The 21,737-nt window shown below is 33.4% G+C and overlaps 1 protein-coding gene across 14 annotated transcripts in view; it reads right to left on the bottom strand.

Moving 5' to 3' along the window:
- Ppfia2 (PTPRF interacting protein alpha 2) overlaps positions 1 to 21,737 on the bottom strand; it is a 441,884-nt gene that overhangs the window by 13,035 nt on the left and 407,112 nt on the right. For 7 of the 14 annotated variants that reach the window (XM_058585759.1, XM_058585763.1, XM_058585758.1 and 4 more), the window contains 6 exons: positions 16,995 to 17,076; positions 14,333 to 14,533; positions 4,863 to 4,925; positions 3,723 to 3,752; positions 1,960 to 2,153; positions 17 to 114 (listed from right to left, as the gene is read on the bottom strand). In XM_058585759.1, the coding sequence (XP_058441742.1) occupies positions 17 to 114; positions 1,960 to 2,153; positions 3,723 to 3,752; positions 4,863 to 4,925; positions 14,333 to 14,533; positions 16,995 to 17,076 (668 nt within the window). The remainder of the gene's footprint in view (positions 1 to 16; positions 115 to 1,959; positions 2,154 to 3,722; positions 3,753 to 4,862; positions 4,926 to 14,332; positions 14,534 to 16,994; positions 17,077 to 21,737) is intronic. The other 7 variants (XM_058585760.1, XM_058585762.1, XM_058585770.1 and 4 more) reach the window with 2 other exon arrangements.

Genomic DNA, 21,737 nt, shown 5'->3' with positions numbered 1-21,737 from the left:
AAGACAGACATATTACCCTTTATTTCATGTTGGCTTGCTTCTCGTCTTCTCTCTAGTTCTTTTCTGTCATAATTCAACCTTTTTAAGCACATAATTCCATACTGTAAACTTGTTCTGTTATTAAAACAAATAACACATTAAATTTACTCAGCAGGTGGAGACTTTCCTTTGCTGAATACTAGGCAACACTATGCACAATTTCTTAGGGCATCTGGTCGATAAATTACATTTCCAATTCAGTCCTCTAGTATTGGAAGGAAATAAGTTTATAATTATTCTAGGCACACAACGCTTACAAAGCATTTTCTTTCTAAAGAGGAGAAAAATTATTTACAAAATAAGAAATACAGCTTTGAAAATAACCTGGGTCATGTTGTTCATTTATACGTCTTTGCCTTCCATTTAGGTCTCTCTACATTATGTGCTAACAAATTCATATTTTACTCATTTACAAAAAAAAATTAAAGTCACCTGAAGGAGATACAAGGAAAATTGTTAGAAATGGATACCCTGTTCTTAAGCTGAGGAGAAAATAAGCACAAGACATGAGTAATTTCAGTAATACAATAGAGAAAAAAATAGGAAAAGGAACAGTCAACAACTCTGATAACCGAGTATTACAGGGGAGAAAGAGTCAGCAGATATTGAGACTTTATGTGGAAAGGAAGAGCAGAACATTGATCCTTAAAAGATCAGGTAGCAAGAAAAGGGTTATTAAGGAAAATGTTGCAGCATCACGAACACAGGCTTGCAGATGAATGTCAAAGGTGTTGTGACAGTGAGGTATTCCCTCCAGAATGTAAACCCAGGCCAGGATGTAGGAGGAACACTGTTATATAAGCAGAGTGGGGTGTTTCCAGGAGAGCTCTGCAATTAGAGAAGAAAGGTCTCATGGCAAAAAAAAAAAAAAAAAAAAAAAAAGGACATGGGGAAAATAGGTAATCCCAGGGGATAGGAAAACCAATTAAGGGGGAACAGCCATGAAAATCCTGACTTTAGTGATGTTCAGAGAGAAGAAACTAGAAGATTTTTGTGATATTAGATATAAGGCCCATGGCAGTGTGATAGAAAAAAAGAATATCTAGGTTTAGAAGCACAATCATTAGCTATTGGTAAAATTTAAGTGTTAAAGAATACACACATTTAAATATATATATATATATATATATATATATATATATATATATATATATATATATATATATATATATATATATATATAGGCCAGGTGACATGTAAATGTTAGATGCATTTCTAAGCTCTGCATTTTAATAAAACAATGTTGAGTTAAATATTTCAGAATCAGAAGAAGGAAGGAAGGAAGGAAGGAAGGGAGAAAAGGAGGGAGGGAGGGAGGGAAACCTGCACCTGGGCTGAAGTATGTTTTCCCCAAATTCATACAATGATGCTCTAATCCCCAGTACTTGAGAATGTCACTGTATTTGGAGATGAGGATATTAAAAAGGTAATTACATTAAATGGAACCACTACGGTGGTTCCCAATCTAATGACTGGTGTTTTTATAAGAGGAAAAATGTGGACAGAGACAGCATTAGCAGGGACTCAAAGAAGAAAGATCACATGAGGACACAAAGAGAAGGTGCCTATCAAGTCAAAGTTGATATATATATATATATATATATATATATATATATATATATATATATACCTAGAAAAACTACAAACATGGAATTTCCTAAAGATTCAGGCCCCCAAAATCAACTTAAGCTCTATGAAAATGAAATTTTCTGTTGGCATATTTCCACAAATTTTGGGTATATAATACAAACACAGCTCTACATTGCAATCTCTGTCCCCTGCTGCCTGGAAATATTTTTCCAAGTAGATGAACATAGATATTTTGAATAGCACATTTTTATGTGTCTAACATCTATTTTTGTTTTAATAACATACACATTATTTATTGTTTCACTTTAATATTCTTTGGCAAACACCTACCGATGGAAACTATCCACCATTTTTAAATGGACACGAAGATCTTTCTTTGTTAGATGATCTAACATTCTTGCATCAACCAAGCATTCCATAAAATAACTTCTGTACTGAGGTAACCCCAGGCTGGGCAGCCATTCATTTCCAATCCATTCATGGTTCATGTCTCCATAAGCCAGGGTCTGTAGAAAAACAGGACACTAGAATTGTTTTATAGCAGTCAAGTTTCTTAACCAATAAAGTGAGATGGTAATTGGAGGATATTATCCATTATTATAACTGATATTTAATTACTCTGACATGAAAACACTGGAGAAATAATATTAAGCCTATAAATATTCAACTTACTTTCATACAAAATGGAACTCAGACTACATTTATCAAATTATTTGCCTATAGAACATAATTGACTGCCCACTTTACATTATCAAAAGGAATTACACTTTGTCTAAATATGTAATTTGTTAATAAATTCGAATTAGAGATATACTATGAGTTTTGAGCTTCAAGATTCCTTCTTTATATTAATCAGTCCATTTAACTTTATTTATATCTGTCAGCCAGTACTCCAACATTTCCCTCTTTTCAATGCAACCATTGCCAGTGTAATAGTGAACCTGGATATGAAATTAAAGTTTCAACAAATAGAGAAAAGAGCAATGAGGTTAGGCAGACAGAGTGCTGAAGCATTAAATCAAAATTATTATTCCCTAGAAGAGCATGTGGGTAGCATTTCATAAAGACCATAATCGAAGCTCTTTCTAGAAATCAATCAATTTAAACTGTACTTAAAGAAGCAGGGCATGATTCAAAACTATGAAAGACAATCTAATTCTTTAATATAATAATAAGAACTGAACTTGCCAAATACTGGTACAACAACTAAAATAAAAATCAAATCAACGATCACCACTAAACTCAGTTTTTAAAGGATATTTTTTCTCTCTCTTAATACAGAATTTCCTATAAAATTCTATTTATACATGTTTTTTTACTGCATAAAAATCAAACCAGGAATTCACACTTCTAACTTATACACCTAGTGAAAATCTAGGAGCTTCCTTTTTTTAAAATTGATAAAACTCTTAATAAGATCAAAATTCAATGCAATTCTAAGTTATGACAATATGCTTAAATATAGGTCCTAATAATATTACTCAAACTTTTCTTATGTTCATGTTTGAATCACACTGATCATAACACGTTTATTCTTTAGTTATCCAACATCTAGAAATACTGTAGAAAATGTGCAGCTTCCTTACAAACATGTTTATTGAAAGCATAGATGCTTATTGCCTGTGGTCACTGTAGTAAAAGACAGTGTCTTCTTGACATGCAGTCTGCAGTGCTGACACCTGTCCCTCATACACCTGTATGAGCCCCAGTCCTTATACACTCTACAGGATACCCTAAAGCTTATAGAACTCCAAATTAGCCTTTTAAATTTCCCCCCATAGATCCAACTTGAGTGATTCCTGTTAAAATACATCCAGGGGTGATTTCAGAGATACTGAAGTTACAGATCATTCTTTGGGGAAGAAATAAAATTACCTTGCCATAGAAACCAGTTATGAAATGATTATGATATTATTTGCAAAATATCCTATTTAAAAAAGACACATGTAACATAGATTTAAGCATCCATATCAGCTTAATATTGAGATAAGTAAAAATTTCAAATATTTCAAATATGACTTACGGTAGTTTCCTAATTTTTATCCTCATAGCCTACTAAATGATACTTGGCTTAAAGCATATAAATTTCCTACCTGGGCCCAGCTTCCTTCCTCAGATTCTTTCTGTGTTAGCAGCAGGAAATGATTAATAAAGCAGGTAAATATAAGTTAATTTCAAATGAATACAGAAATTCAAATGAATACAGAAATTTTTCCTAGCAAAAGTAACATTTTTATATAAAATGTTATCATTACATAAGCATATATAGAGATTTTTACTACAATGTACAACTATTAATTTCCCAGATCAAGAGGGAATACAGGGCAATAATATAGCTCTGAATTAATTCTAATTTAATTTTAAATACATTTATACATAATGGATTTTCATGATATTGCAAACATTTGACCTGGTCATTCCAAATCTACTTAATTCTTCAGCATATAATTTTTCAAATGTAATGTGCTATAATACAAACTTCTGATAATATATAATTACATATATATGATAGAGAAATATTACACAAAATACATTACTGAAGCAAAAAGAGTAACTGTATTTTTAATACTTTGTGGTAATCAAATGGATTTCAACAACAGCCAACAAAATAAAACAAAAATCAAGTACAACAAAACTAAACCAAAAAATGAAATTAGTATTTGAAATTTCATTTTATCCATCATAAACTTCTAGAAAATCAATGTTCCAAATAGAGATAAAACTGAAAGGACGTTGAATTAAAAAAGAAGTGGCTAAAGTTAAAATATATGATGTGCCCAACTTTGCTACTTTATATGAAAAGTGACTATGTATAACATTGTGTTTTAAAAATTGATAAGTAGAGGTCCCAAGAAGTAATTAAAAACTGTGCTTTTGAAAAACTGAGATGCTAAAGCATAAGAGACTACACAATTATTTTTTAAATGAGGATTCAATCTAAACTTTTCTATAACAAGCTTAATTTGGACTGGTAACATGCTGAGACCTGTTAACGTATCCAATGGCAAGTATTTATTGTTGGCATACTACAAACTTACGACATTTGCTACTTTATGGCAATCCAACACTGTTTCATTTAAATACGTCAAATCAGTGTTGTAAAATAAAATTGTAACAAAAATATTAGTTATCTTTGCATGCCATATAAAAGCAACCTCAAACAAATTAGTTTTTAAATCCAAATAGCAGTAAAATAACTTTCCTTCAGGTTCAATAAAGCGGTAAAGACTAACCGTTTTTGCTGGAGCTGCAAGATTTTCCATTTCTTCATGGGTCACCCAAACGTTGCCTGAAGGCTAGGGAGGAGCCCAGAGAGAAGCAAGGAATCCAGGAGGCAAGAGAGTAAAGAGAAAGGCAGCACCTCTGTGAGTAACAGCATCTCAGCTGGCCACAGTGCCCCTGCCCTAGTAGCATGCAGGACAGACAGCTTGGGTGTTTGGCTCAGGGCTCCCTTTTTCTTCTACTACAGGGGATTAAATAGACAGAGGCTTGCAGTGAAGCTCATGGGATAGCTTTCAAAGACACTTCTGTGATTATTAATCAGACAAAGGGAAGTATCAAAATTTGCATTTCAAAGGTATATAACTAAGAGCTCCATTTCTGTAATAATGAAGAACTGATTAGAGAAGAATGCAGTTTTATTTTTTTTCTTTAAAAAATGATGGAACATATGGTTTGTTGCATTATTATCAAAATTTCATTCACATAATTTTGATTCATCAGTGTCCTTGGATAGAGAAAAAAAATGACTGTCAATATAAAGCTGAAAGTGCTATCATAACCTGTCTGGAAATCAGCATCAGCTTTTTCCAGATGATTTTTTTCTTTTGCAATTCAGGATTCATGTCATTTTTCTGTATGCTTATAAATGAAAAATAAATAAAATGCTATTTTTTAATTTAATAAAAGATATTTCAGCCTCACTAAAATTAACTGTCAAATTGCAAAACTTATACATTTCCTTATTCTTCAACAGTATCCTATACCATTATAGAAGGAAAAAAAAAATCCTATTCTAAAATGCAAAAAAAAAAAAAAAAACAAACTATCATATTATGAAGTCCCCTTTGATTTCTAAATAAGTCAATATTTGATATTAGTTCTATTGTGATGGAGAAACCAAACTTGATAATAAAGTGAAATTTTAATAACCTTATGATAAAGAACCAACACCTGGGGAAAGGGTTAATTTCCCCCACTCTCTTTCTCAGCTTCTCTACAGGGAGCTTAATTAATACTTGGTCCTTATCTATTGGATTGTAAAAAGTTGTCTCTAGGAGTCTGATGACTCCCTCATGAAATGTAAACACCCCTGGGTCAGGCTTTCAAGGCCAGAGATTCAACAGGTTTCTGTGAAGAGTCATTTCTTCTTATATTTTGTAATTTTCTGAACTGCTGTAGGAAAGTAGCTTCATCACTTAATTGCTAGTATAAATTGTCTTACCGGTTACATGCCAATTCACTGCAGCCTAAACTATAAACTTGTAGGCTTAATTCTTAGAAATATAGTTCTTAAGGAGATAAACTCAAGTCATCTTGAGTGACTGCTGCCTGTGGTAAAGGCTACTTGCAAGTATTTTACTGTCTTTGTTCTACACCTGTGAACTACTTGTTGCAAATTCCTTGTGCATGGTCTTGGACACATAGGCCAAGAATTCAAACCCACCAATGTTGTAATGGTTAAAAAATGATGTCAAATTTCCTATAAATGTCCCATGTAATTGCAACTCTGGGCCTAGACCTTCAGAGCACTAGCTAGCTCAACTGGGTCCCCTGGAGTAAATAAACCTGATTCTCCAACCTGCCCAGTGGTGCTTGGTCTCTTGCTGACCACAATTTCCATAACATTATATACTGAATAATAAACAATTTCTAATTCAAAGTCCGTATAATAACATATAGAATCTGCACATTATTTAAAGTACTGGTTATTGTAAACACTTTGCATCAAATTCTACCATTTATCAGAAGCTACCATTTCACTGGGATGGAATACTTCAAGGTTGCCCAAATACTCATGAAATTTACTTTTTATGATTTGACTTGTAACTTGTTTTGGAAGAGGTCCAATTTTAAAGAATTGGAAACATCAAAGTTGATGCCCAACCTCATGTGTAAGTCAGCACTATAATTCACTATGTCCTTTTCTACCACTTGCATAATACCATGGCTAACTTTCTTCGTATTATAAATAATGTAATTCAATACAATTGAAAAAGTAACCATATATAAATTAAATTGTTGAATACAATTTTATATAAATGAAATATCATATAAATGATGTGTGTGTATGTGTGTGTGTCTGACAGGCTAAGATATATATATATTTGGGTAACAAAGGGAGTTGGGTAAGAGATTTATAATGAAAAGTAAATCATAATTCCAAATGTTAGATATCACATGTATAAAATTCTCATTCTCTTATTGCTTTAGAATTTGAAAGATAGCCCATTTTTCCCTATAAGCAAAATATGTGCACTCTTAGAAAACACAGTTTAGAATACAGGAGCCATTTATGTCATTTAAAATCCCTCCCTTCTACGAGGATTTTGGAATGGTGTTCATTATAAACAGACAGCTGTATAGGCATATATTAAACATTAGATCATTTGGAAGATAATTGTATTTATTGACCGAGGAAGAGTGTACTGTACTAAGAAGACTTCAAACTCATATGTTACAATTTCTGTACACCTGTTGATCACAGTGCTTTGTCAGAGTAGCTGTAGTTTTGTTCAAAAATGATGAATATTTGAGGGAAAAATCATTTAAGCCAGTCCTATTTATATTAGTTTCTGTAACTTCTACTTTACTTCTGTATCCAAACAATGACAATTTCACTTCTTCCAAAAGAAACTTGTCTAGTATTATCTCATATTGTAATAGAAATTTGTATAGTCTCTCTCAGGTTATTTTAAAGTCTATGTTTGCCAGTTTACCACTGTATTCTGGAAGATGCTGTAAAGTATGTTTTATAATCTGTTATCTTTACTTGAAAAAATGAGTATATATCCAGGGCATTTTGCTGAAATGTTGTTGGCGAATGTTGTTGTATGTCAGATGTTCCCGTTTGATGTGGGGTTTTACCTGTAAAGAGCATTGCCTGCCTATAATCTTGTAAAGTAACCCACAAGATAGCTAGCTACACAACCCAATAGTTGAGGTTTTAATGAGCTTCTTTTACAAGCAAGTCCACATAAAGTAAGTGAAATATTCAGATTGTGTTCTTTCCACCTTCCTCTGGTTGTATTATGAAAGAGCAGTTTAGAGCCCAGAGTTTCAGAGAAGAATGTCTCTAACAGAATAGCTACAGCAAGAGGCTTTGAGCAACCAAAGATATAAGATGCCATGGAATCAAAGGTAAAGGGAATACAAACAGTGGGCTGGAAAAGCATAAAGAAGAAACCTCACAGAATTTGGCTGTGGTCCTCTGAGAGCCCTGAGCATCATTTACTCACTGTGGCTGGCAGCCTGTGTTGCAACCCCTCAAATATCTGAACTGGGGAATGCAAAATAGTAGTCATTCTTATGGCTAATATCATCTGAGCCTAACAGATGATTTATAAAAATTCAATTCCAGTTATCAAATTATCATCAGGAGGCTTGAGTTCTAGAATGGGCCCTTTGTATTAACTACCCTGAGACCTTTCTATAAACCTCTCTAAATTTCAGATTCTTCATCTCTTAAGTGAAACTAAAAGCACATATTTCATACTAGAAAAATACGGAGAACTTTAAATTATAGTATAGTAGGACACAGGACTGGGACTCAGCAAGTGAAATCCCCAGTTGCTCAATTTAAGTAAGCACTCACTTTCAGTGTGGTTCAAGTGCAAGTTTGGCACCTGACCATTGGAACTTCCTTAAATCTTGTGCTAGCCTAGAGGTGCCTCATCTGCCTCTTTAGTACAGATAGAGTACTTAGAAAGTATTATCAAAGGAGAACTGAGGAGAAAAGTCCTAATTAATATGAAGAATTCAAGTACTTGCCCAATTAAATCATTCTGAAAAAGTTATGACAGAAGAATAAATATTAAAATAAACTTAAGGAACAACTCATGAAAATGAATCACAGGAAAACTCTCTTGCTGTCAGAGATACAGGATCAGTAAATATCAGCTAGATCTCAGAATCATCCTAAATCTTATGGTGTTCCAAGTAACATTTGTTATGACCTAGGTCATTTTGAAGTATGGTTTTATACTGCAATTTGTAATTGAATTACAAATTAAAGTAACTTGAAATTTACGTTTTACACTTCAATGTCTAGATTTATATTTCTCCCCCTTTGGATTTTTGCTTCTCATTTTAAGAGCTTTTGTTTCTCATTTATTTAATTTATCTAACTATACCTCATTTTATACTCAGTATTCAGACTTATGAGGCTAGTAAAAATGAAAAGAGGATCAAAGCAGGCTGAAAGAATGCAGTAAGAAAGAAGAAAAACCCGTGCAGAGAAGGAAAGAAGGAGCTCAGATTTGGGGTCAAAGGACACATGAGTGTCATCTTAAACGAGTCACTTAACTTCTCTATATCTGTTTTCCCCATCTGTAAAAGAGACAAATAAAAGTTCCATTCTCATAGTGTGAACATGAAGCTTGGATGAGTTATTACAAGAAACTCAAAACAGTGGCTGACTTTTAGCCATTGTTATTGATTATTGAAGTTGGTTTTGCTGTAGTTCCACTGATTTATATTGCTGAAACTTTACTAAGCAATTTCCACTGAAGCAAATCCTTGGTTCAATAAATACTCTTTATTTCCCTTATACATTGTGGGACGGAATGCCTGCCTTATCCCTTATGTTTTTGTACAAATCTGTTGAAAAATATGGTTGTCAAAGATCTTTCATCTTTGTTTCCAAATCTATTTATTTCCACTGCACTTGCTTTTTCTTTTTTGGATTATGTGATTTAAATAAATATTACATTAAAAAAGTATTTTTGCTCACATATAAACAGTAAGTCAAATTATTTGAAAAGACCAGATAAAGGCAAATCTGAACACACAAAATCAATGAGATACAATTTTATCAAAGTTTTGGGAGGAAAGTATAACTGTCCAGAAGGATTTGCACTCAAATATCTCTTCGAGTTATCTAGAAGTTATCACTTAAAAGTAAAGAAATAATAACATCAATAAAAAGCTGAACTAAGAAAAGGGAAGACTTAATGAATGAGGTCATAGATAAAGTGAAACTCCAGGCATTGGAAACTACTCTAAGTCCCAGAGGCATCCTCTAAATTTGCAAATGGCTGAATATCAGAATACTTGTACTTAAGATAAAAGACCCATTTTTTTCTTTGTGACATCTCTCTTGAGCTGAATTTTAATTAGCTGATTATTTCCATCCCTATTCAATTAGGTAAAAGGTCTTCCTCAGTAATAGTAATTTAGGAAAAAGAAAACGAAAGCTGGAAGATTAGGGCTGGCCCAAGGAAATAATAAAGGTGACCTTTAGACTTTCCTTGTGGGGTCCAGTTCATTTCATCTAGACAGGAAAGGAGGCAGAATCAGACTGAAGCTCTAATCAATAACAAAACAAAACAGAAAGCCCTAACACACACACACACACACACACACACACCTATCCTAGATAGACACTCCTGACTAAAACATGGGAACCCAAAGATACAAACATGTTTCCATGATTTGAACTAATATAAGTGTTCTTAGAGATATGACAACATTTCTTTTAAAACACAAATTGCTTTTCTATTTTCTACATATAAATCCTATCATAATTTTAGGTAATATTTAAGACGTCAATCTTTGTTTTATGAATTAGATTTGTGTGTGTGTGTGTGTGTGGTACTAGGGATTGAACCCAGGGCCTTGTACATGCTAGGTAAGCACTCTACACTGAGCAACATATCCAGTCTCTCTTTATTTTATTTTGAAACAGAGTTGCCCAGGTTGAGGAAGCTGGCCTTAAACTTGCCTCCCTCCGACCTCGGCCTACCAGGTATCTGAGAATTCAGGCATGTGTCTTTATGCCTGGTTAAATTAGATATAACTAAATAATTAATTAATTAATTTTAATTAGGTATATATGACAGCAGAATGCATTTTGATTCATTGTACACAATTGCAGCACAACTTTTCATTTCTGGTTGTACATGATTTAGCATCACACCATATGTGCAGTCATACATGTACCTAGGGTAATAATGTCCATCTCATTCCACCATCTTGATATCCCCTTTCCACTTCTCCCTCTCCTTTGCCCCATCAAAATTCCTTTATTTTCCCCATGCCCTCCACCCCCATTATGGATCAGCATCCACTTTTCAGAGAGAATTTGGCCTTTGGTTTTTTGGGATTAGCTTACTTCACTTAGCATGATATTCTCCAACTCCATCCATTTACCTGAAAATGCCATAATTTTATTCTCTTTTAATGCTGAGTAATATTTCATTATGTATATATATCACTGTTTCTTTATCCATTCATCTATTGAAGGGCTCCACAATTTAGTGCATTGTGCTGTGATAAGCATTGATGTGGCTGTGTCCCGATAGTATGCTCTTTTTAAGTCCTTTGAGTATCAACCAGGGAGTGGGATAGCTGGGTCAAATGGTGGTTTCATTCAAAGTTTTCTAAGGAATCTCCTTACTGCTTTCCAGATTGGTTGCACCAATTTGCAGTCCCACCAGAAATGTAAGAGTGTGCCTTTTCCCCCACATCCTTGTCAACAGACTACAATTTTATGTGAACCTTTTGTTTCATGAAGCAAAACCTATTTGTAATATATGGGAAATGAGTAAATTTTCCATGTAAATGGGGTAGAAGAATTATTTAGTAGATAATTTTTAAAGCTTGAGACACAACTTGTCTCATGTATCTTGCATCAATAGTTGGCAGATGGCATATATCCCCTGTGAATAAAGAACTTTTATAATTAATAAAAAGATAAATATTCCCGTAATTCTAAGGAAAAACTGAAAAGGTTGTGAATAGACAATCCATGTGTGTAACTAGATCAAACAAAACATTTTAAAAATTCAACTTTCCCAGTATTTTTTTAAAACTTTGTTTGTTTATTTATTTATTTAATGTGGTCCTGAGGATGGAACCCAGTGCCTTCCATGTGCTGGCAAGTATACTCTACCATTGAGCAACAACCTCGGCCCTGTTAATAGTAATTTTAACTGAAGCTGACAAAAAGAGGGAAAAATGGCAACACAAAGCAATTTGGAAATTAAATTTATAAGTGTTAAGAATATAAATGCTCTATATATAAATATTGCTATGCAAATAAACATAGCTCATGCAACAACATGTTACATGTACAAATTTTACACATAATGAAAATTATTATATAAGAAAAATATCAATAGCATCTCCATAAAGATATACAGAAATTAAAAATTATATTGCAATTTAATATTTAATGAAATGAGGAATATAATGTTCTGTTACTAAATGTCAAAAGAGAAGGATGCAATAATGTGCTATGTTAAATAACAAACATTTATACTACTATTGCTTGGTCTTCTGGGGGATAAATCAAGAAGAGAGAACTTTAAAATGGTTTCCATAAATATACAATGGTAACTCAGGAGAGGAACCAAATCCAGACTCTGGAAGTTCAGCAGAGACTTTTCAGAGGCATTATATGATGACTCTGGATGGATGGATTGTGGGGTGTCATGTGATTCTGGTGGGAAGAAAGTTCTAGGCTGAGCAATTGCAGAAAAAGCCATTGCAAAGGCTCATAAGTGGTACAGGAATTTAAGACATTGAAAGTAGTTCTGCATTGTTGGAATCTGAATCTGAGAAAAAAAAGCCTATAAGTGGACTGAGGTGAGATCCAGATGAGTTTCATAAGCTCTCTCCATTTCTCCTGTTCTGTAAACAATTGAGTGTAGTCTTATCATTAATATTTTATAGTTAAAACTGTTTCTGTTTAAACATTTTTAGAAAAATAGTGCTTATTTTTTTCCATTAAGGAATGGACCTGTTTCTAAATAAAAATAATAAAGTATATCTAATTTTTTTAATCTAGAATTTGGGACTTTGCTGTAATTTATGCAGAATTTGAAGGCTTTTATGTTTTTTGTTTGTTTGTTTTTTACACATGATCTTCGGAAGAGAGTGTTGAAATAAACCAGTTGTGATGCTTTTCTCAGCTAAAATTAGTCAGGAAATTCATCAGATCTGAAATTGTTTACAACAATTTAATGGCCTTCTCAGTTTTCATTTTAGGTGTATTATGACTTTATGAGTATTGCTCAAGCAGTACTCTAGCTACAGTAAAGACCTCTTATCTTCATTTAAAATAATATTATAGTTAAGAGTTTTTATGATAAAGTGTATATCTATATATCTATATCTATCTATCTATCTATATATATATATAGTTTATTTATAGGATATATGTATGTATATATCCATACACATATATATATACATATACATATATGTTTGTGTGTGTGTATGTGTGTGTGTGTATATATATATATATATATATATATATATATATATATATATATCCTACATGGTATTTAGAAAGACATTAAAATGGAATTATGCAAAATAGATGTAAGTCTTTTAAATTTGACCTTGAATTTATGTCATTAGAATATAAAATATTGGAAAGAAAAATAATATAAATATGATAGAGATGAAGCAAATTCTTTAAAATTGTTTAAGAGTATATATATATATATATATATATATATATATATATATATATATATATATAAAAGTTATCTTCAGGTTAATTTTGTGCCTGAGAACTGCAATAAAATATCACTTTTCTGACTTTTACCTACTTCCAAATTTATCTTATTCTCCTATATTTTATTATGTTGTATAAGTCCTGGTAGAATGAATCGGACATAACTTCCCTATGTTCATATATGAATACATGACCAGTGTAACTCCACATCCTTTAGAACCACAAGAACGGGAATTTATATTTCATGTATGTATAATATGTCAAAATACACTTTACTGTCATGTATACCTAAAACAAACAAATAAAAAAAGAAAAAAAGCGATTGTCGAATCTTGTTAACATAAGAAACCATATCCTTTATCAACAAAATATGTAATTCGGGAATGAAATAAAGAAAGAACAAAGTAATATTTTTGAGTTTCTCTTTGTGTTCGAAGTTCTCATCATTGATGCCTGCTTCTTTTGTTAATTTACCATTAACCTAATGTTTAGGGACAAATTATAAAAAGGATTGGTGATTTATACATTACAAGTAAGCAGGTTTTGAAGGGAAGCATTCTACTTGGTATTTATAAATCATCAATCTCATATAATTTCATCATAATGAAAATTGATTAAAAGTTAGTAGTTAGTATTGCATCTTCAGAAAGCACTAATGCTGATAGCTCCATCTTCTAAGATTCTGGATTATATTTTTTAAAAATAAAGGAATAATAAAGAAAAGAAAACCCCGTAGAACAGTACACTCAGGAACTTGATGCTCAGTAGAAAAATCTAAACTTTAGTCTAAATGCTAGCTCAGAAGTCTGTTCTGGTTGCAGCCTTCAAGTCTGATATGAATCACAGCTCCTCAATTGAAAACCTATTAAAAGTAGCAGCAAGGTTAATGAAGAGCAAGCTAAATCTATTCAGAATAATTCATGCTGACATTGAAATGTGTGCTGTCACATTTGCTCTGTGGACTTAGACATGCTGCTATTTGCCCAGCACTGGGGAAGGGTAGAGCACAAATTGACTCACAGTTCGCGATGTTGGAGGAGCTGAAGGACTTGTTAGGGAAACCATCTCCTGGATTGCTAATCGGAGCTTTAAGCGATGCAGAGGATTGCTGATTCCAATTTCTCTCTGAATCTCAGTGTCTGATAAAGCAGACATGATGGCACCACTCTTCACGTTGGCTCGGCAAGCTGCCACATACCAGGCAGGCATTCCCAACCAGAGCTGTTGGGTAAGATAAAACACAATCAGGTTGTAATAATAACAATAATTAACCTTTTAGTGTCTTTTATATTCCCTGGAAGAGATAGGTGCACAGAGACATTAAGTGATTTGTTCAAAAACACCAGTGAGGTAGTAATGGAACAAGGATTTGAAATTGTGGTGTTTTCATATATAAAAGTGAAGTCTGCACCAAATCCCCTCTTATGTATAAGGACAAGAAGAAGAGCTATAAGTTGTATTTAGCAAGGGGTTCAATCCATTTTTGTTTAATGTGACTTCAATTTATAATTTTCCTTTGAAATTCTGAGTTTGAAGAAATTTTGTTACAGAATGAGACACTTTTACCATCTCCAGCCTTGTGATTTCAAACAAACCATGCAGGGTAGCTAAATCATCTTTCCACCTACCTATGAATACCTGACCTACAGAAGCCCTGAGGTAATGAATGCCATGTTTTGGTATAATTTGTTACTCAGTAGTTGATAACTATACAGGCATCCTTTTAATCTATAAATTCTATGATATTAAAAAAACTATGTAAGGCGGTGGTGGGGGGAGTTCAGAAACAAAAAGCCAAATCTCTGAAGCAGTATGGACGGGGCTGTGACTGAAATAAGAAAGGGTAGAAAGAACTTAAGCACAATGACTATATAGTTGATCCTGCAAGTTTGTCCTGCAAACTTGACCCTACTGTGACAGATACATTACTGATGATGGGAGATAGGACTGATTTCTTACTTTATAAATTCAAACTAAATTTATAAACTTTGTAAATTTATAATTTTGTATTTTAATTAAAAAAGAGAACATCTAAATACACTTTCACTAGACCCTAATGATTCTGTACCCCTCTTTTAAGACCTCCACACTGGTTAATGTTGTCCAAATGCTTGTCTATACATTGTTACCAGTGTTCTTTGTGATGGCACTTTAAAGAATTTTTGATGTGGATAAAGGGTTTGCGAAGCTTCAGACTCCCTCCTATACAACATTCTTTAGAGACTCTGAACTCCAGGAAGTGGAAGGTGAACATTAAGAGCTCTCATTCATTGGAGCACCAGCTGATTCATCTTTCTTATTCCACTTTATAATTTGAGTCACATTAAGAATCACATTATGAGCAATTTCTGTATGCTCAGGATAGGTTTAATTAGCACCAACTTTACTGCCTGTCATTTCCTAGCACCTTAATGCCAGTAAATCTGTTTTTTTATCTGAAGGATTTGCTCATCACTTGCCAAAATAGCAGTGAACTCTGTCAAACTGCAGCTCATTTTATTGGAGTGAAATCGGAACAAAGAACTCTTATCACTTTTCAGGTGTGATGTCTTAAGCATTCTGTCTTGTAATTGATTTTTAAAATACAGTAATTCTAAAGACATGTTTGGAAGAAGCAGTTCTGATGTCTAATATGCTAAAATTTCCCTGACTGACATGGCAGAATAAAATAAAAGAAACAGACTTGTTTCAGTTGAGTCTAAGAAAAAATGCAAAGTATGATTTTATACCTACACTAATCTATTTTTTAAAACCAAAGTGAGTTTTGATTTTTTTCACCATTGATTAGTTAGATATAGATATCTGATAATGAGGTATGTGACTTTATAACCCCAAGCCATTTAAAACAATGTGTGTTATTGCCTTTATTAAGCAAGAAAACCATAGATTCTGCTTTCCCCTCTATTAACATCTTCTAGTGCTGCTAGCAGCAGCCCACACTAGGGAACTAAATGGAAATAACAGTGACCACCACTCATACATGACATAAAGGGGCCCTCTGCGGTCTAATAATATATATTCCTCTCCCTGTCAGTGTCTGTGTCTCTTGCTCTCCACCCCAGTCATACATTGTTTCTCCAGAACATTATATTCTGAGAAAATACTGAATATGGCTCTTATTTAATTAACTTGAACTAAACTTAATTAATTAATTTTATTTATTAATAAGTTGAGTGTACATGAATTAAACTGATTTTTTTTTCATTTTCGACACAGTAGGGAACTAAGACATATGTCTTCTCCTTAATGCCAAGTGTCTAAACCTCGCTGATCCTTAGACCTGTAAGAACCACGTTCAAGAATTAAAAAGTGAAGGTTCAGCTCCCTTATGATTGGGTGGACTTCATATCTTAGATAACAGAAGATAGCTCTTCTCTGCTAATGTGGTCTAGTAGATTTGAACAGGTACTTTCTTACGACAACTGAAAGATAGATCAATAATTATTTCTTCTGCTCTAGACCTTTCCTTTTACCCCACTGCATGCTTTGTTCTGCTACAATCACAGGAAAGTGTCAGAGTGAAATCCTAGTGCTCCCAGGTCCCCCAGATAAGGCAAATAATTCCTCTCTGAGCAATTCTAGTCCAATGTTGAGCTAGGATCCAGAAACCTATCTTTACTTATCTCTGAAAACTATTAATGAGTAGTGATTGACTTAGGAACTTCTAGTTTGATTTTCTCACCTCTAGCCAAGCGACCACAGTGGGTCCGTCCCACTGGGCAAAAGGCAATCCTTTCCTCCGAGCTTCTTCAAGAAGTTCATGCCTAAAGTATACAGCAAAGATCATTTGTCAGTAATATGGAAAAAAAGATGTTCATGGTATTTTTAATGACACTATTTTAAAATAACCAAAAATCCTTTATAACTTTTAATGAGACGACACGGAATAAACAAAATTCTTCTTCCTTTGAGTAATATAAGCAGACAACACATTGATTTTATTAGGGGTGACACATTGATATCTAAAACTGATCTTCTCTAACATTTATTCACTAAATTTGAATGTTATGTGCTAATGAACTAAGAATGTGAATTATACTATCAGCAAATATCTTATCCCTTTAATATGAGTCACATAATCATATTCAATCATATATTATGAGATCTAAATCTGTCTTATTTCATCTGCCCTTCTCTCTTCTCATTACCATTTCAATGGCAGAGAACATATTTGGTTATAGAAATAAAAAATGAATTTGGTCATTTTGGCCCCATTTTTCATGGTGTACTTGATTTCAGTCTAACCTCTGGGCTCATGAGTAACTTAGAAGTTAGTTCTTTGGATTATAAGACCACATTTCAATTGTTTTTGAAGATTTGAACAATATTATTAATGAACTTGATCTATTGACTATATAACAACAGCTGCCCCAACAGTTAGGCAATGTACATTTTGAATACAACATAGATCATTTAGAAAAATGGAATATGTATTTGGTCACAAGTAAAGTATCCATAAAAGGGTAAACCAGGCAAAGAAGACAACCAAGAGCACAGAGGCTATGACACTCAGGAAAGGATGAAGCTTTTTAAGGAAAAAACAAAGGACTATAAAACAAAACCACTCTACTGTCTGTGGCCTCCAGTTTGCAACTTCTAAAGGTCTGCTCTGCTCTGAAGTCATCCAAGCCCAAGCGTGTGCTACTGCCACCTGTCCATCTTGTTGCTCACTCTCTGACCTCTTGGCCACTCATAGATAGCTGAAAACCACATCTCATTTCATAAGAACTCCAACCCAAGTTGATTTCCATCACTAACAAGCAAAGTATAAAATTCAACAGTATATGTATTTTCATTTATAATCACTGCTGCTTTTAAAGAAAGTAAAATACTTCAATGAATATAAATGGTTGTTTTTGATATCAAGATAATGTAAAGAGCCCCAACAAATGCATCTACAAGTCCACTGTCCCTACCACTGAGAATTTAGAGCTGATGTACACCTACTAAATCAACTTAAGATCATTCCTTATTGAGACAGCAGGAATGTGTTTCCATTGAAATTAAAAGTGCTGTATATCTGGCCAGGAAAATATTTAGAAATACATTCTCTGTATCTTTATATGCCATAATCCTAGACTCAAATGATTGTATGATACTTGCTTTATTTTGAATGTATGTCTTTCATGCTTTGAAATACATCACAGATAGTATACATGAACTCTCAGATACAGTATTTATTTCCTACTATTTATTAATTCTTAGGATAAACTATATTTATATAATATATGGTAAAAATTACTTCCAACACCAGAACTTCATGTGTTTGTAATAGAGGCAGCCAACAAAACTGCATAGAAATGTAGCAATGGGCAAAGCAAAACTTGCAGCTTTAGTGGTGACTGAAGAGACACATGAATTAACTGGTGTTTCATTTGAGTAAATGGCATCAGTAAGTTTTGTGTATAAGCTATCCAGCACTCTGGTACCCTGAATCTGAAGTACAGGCATCTCCTTAGCTGGCTTCTCTACCATCACCCATTCCTTTGGGCTTTCCAGTTATATTCCTTCTTTGAAAATCAGTTTTGAATAGCTTAGTTTCACTGTGGTAGATATATTTATAGAATTGGATTGAAGGATCAAAGCACAAACAAGCAGGTGCTTAACTCACTGTTGTGAGCTAAGACTTGAGCTCAGGTTGAAAAATAGAGCAGAAGACCCTGTTTTGGAGCCAGCAGTTAATTGACTCAAGATCTCCTGTTAGATCAACAAACATGAAACTGTTTAAAAACATACAGCATACAAATATTTGCTTAAACTCAGTGATGCACATTCTGATTATGAAATTTTGGTTGTTATTAATCATTATCATCTGTAACAATAATGCAAACAATTGGTGAAGGCTTTATAGCAACTGAGCTAACTTTGAAAGGCAAGTAGGACTGATATGCAGATGGCACTATGAGCAGGATAAGCAGTAATGGTGAAGGTGCAGAGAGAGAACTTAACATAGACTATGTGCAAGAAAATTTAGAATAGTCTTTCACAGAGTCTGAGCATGTTGTTAGAGTTGTAACATTATACTCAATACGGAACAGAATAGGTCTAGTTATAATAGATGCATGCTATTAAATGGGAAGAAACAAAGGTACAGTTACAATGTTCTTATTAATTTAGTGAGAAAGTAAGTAAACACACACTAATAATCAAGGAACATTTTCACATGTGAACTATATAAGTTGTACAAAAGCCATCTTTAAATGTTAGACCCCTTTAATTTTGAAGCTTCTGACCAGTTCCCTAAAACAAAAACAAAAACAAAAACAAACAAAAAACTACCATAAAAGCCAGAGTGAGCCTATTAAAACTTAAATCTAATCATATAACTTCACTGCTCATAACTTTCTAATAACGTCTTGTCTCACTGAGAATAAAAGCAAACCAGCTTTTAGGATCCACTCCACTCTCCATATCTCACCTGAATTAACTCTCTTCTCACCCAGCAACACTGTTTTTGTAGTTCTCTGGAAACACAGAGGTCTCTTTCTGTCTCAGGAACTTTGCACTCTTGCTGTCCCCTTCCATTTGGAAGTTTCTTTGTATCTATATGTGGCTCACTTCTTCACCTATTTTAACTAGACTCAAGTGTCACTTCCTCTCTGTCTCCTTTCCTATATCCTCTGACCCCCTAAAGATATTTCTTGTTCCCTTCCATGTTTAATTTTTCTCCATGCATTTACTTTCTAACAGTAAATCATTTACTCTTCAGTCTATGATCTGCCAATAGGATACAAGCTCAAGAAAGACAAATGCTTTTATATAATATGTTCAAAGATGAGTTTGAAGTTTGGAACAAAGTCAGGCATAGAAGAGGGACTCAGAAAAATAGTGCTAAATGTTGACCAATATACCAGGCCATATTTATGTGTATCCTGTTTTAATAAATTGTGTTCCATAATGTTTTATTTTTGCTTATGTATATTTTTATACTTCAGACATCTTTTGCTATTTTATCTTACGACATTCAAATTTTTATGTTTTAAGTAATAAAAGATTTTCTTTTGCCCTACCTCCCTTTGAAATGTTTATTTTTTTCTTTCTCAGACTAGCCCTGATTATAGTTGATCCCAAGTGTCTGATGATCACTGATGGGGTTCTGGTTAAGAGGCAGCCCAAAAGTGCTTACATATTATTTTAATTAATCTATTATTTTAATGAGATGATTGGGAAATTATTGAGCAATCTGGCTCTTGAAAAGTTGTTTGGTTTAATTCACAACTCTCACAACATAATAGCTTTAATGATATAACTGAAAGAAATAAGGTAAGGGAGCCTCAAGTCCAATGGATTCTGTCCTTTTGGCCCCAACTGTTAGATCTGACTCTAAGCAGAAGCCTTAATATGATACACCCCAGATCAGGAAGAAACAGATGAGCCCAAAAGTGGATGGCTGGGCTATATCCAGGACTGGGTATTACAGGAGAGTAACTCCAGACTTGCTTGTCCTTAACCCAAGGGAAGTATCACTCATGTAAAGAAAGATGTGGACATGCTGGCTTTGGAGAGAAGTAATTTTAAAAAAATAAAGCAATGTGGGCAATGTTGTAATTGTAAGAAATCACTGAGTCTAATATTTAATTTTCTACCAGATTATTAAGGATAATATTGACTGTATGGGGCTTAGTTGTTGCTATCAGAAAAATAGTGCTCTAAACTATTTAGGAAATATTAAATAAAAAGCTGATTTGTAGCAGACAGGGATTTTGGATATACTTGTTTCTTGGTTTGATCAGTCCATGTGTGAGAAGGTATTTAGTCTGGAAAACATTTTCTTCATAGCTGACATTCAACCTTTTAAAGGCCCAGAGGCAGTTCTCAGAGTGAGGCTGTGATCAGTTCTCCTACTACAATTTTTTTTTAAAATTTATTTTTTGGTTGTAGTTGGACACAATACCTTTATTTTATTTATTTATTTGTATGTGGTGCTGAGGATCAAACCCAGGGCCTCGCACATACTTGGCAAGCTCTCTACCACTGAGCCAAAACCCCAGCCCTCCTATTACAAATTTGATTCAGAAAACTATCTTTCTATTTAGAACGGAAGAAACATTTTTTCTTTCCTAAGATAAACGTTCCAACATTTTTTCCCAAAGGATACTTATACATCATGGTAGTTGTAAGCTTGAATTTCAGCTTTAAAATTTAGACTAAATTTTTTTCCTTCTATGTTTTCTTTCTTTTATTAATTATTTTTTTTAAATTTATATATGACAGCAGAATGCATTACAATTCTTATTACACATTTAGAGCACAATTTTTCATATCTCTGGTTGTATACAAAGTATGTTAATACCAATGTACTTTGGATAATAATGTCTATCACATTCCACCATCATTTCTAACCCCATATTCCTTCCCTTTCCCTCCCACCCCTCTGCCCTATCTAGAGTTTGTTTATTCCTCCCATGCTCCCCCTCTCTACTCC

The sequence above is a fragment of the Marmota monax genome, unplaced genomic scaffold (assembly GCF_021218885.2).
Source record: "Marmota monax isolate L192 unplaced genomic scaffold, Marmota_monax_Labrador192_F-V1.1 WCK01_AAM20220418_F8-fsc00146, whole genome shotgun sequence".
NCBI lineage: Eukaryota > Metazoa > Chordata > Mammalia > Rodentia > Sciuridae > Marmota > Marmota monax.
This window is presented reverse-complemented; position numbering and strand designations above follow the sequence as displayed.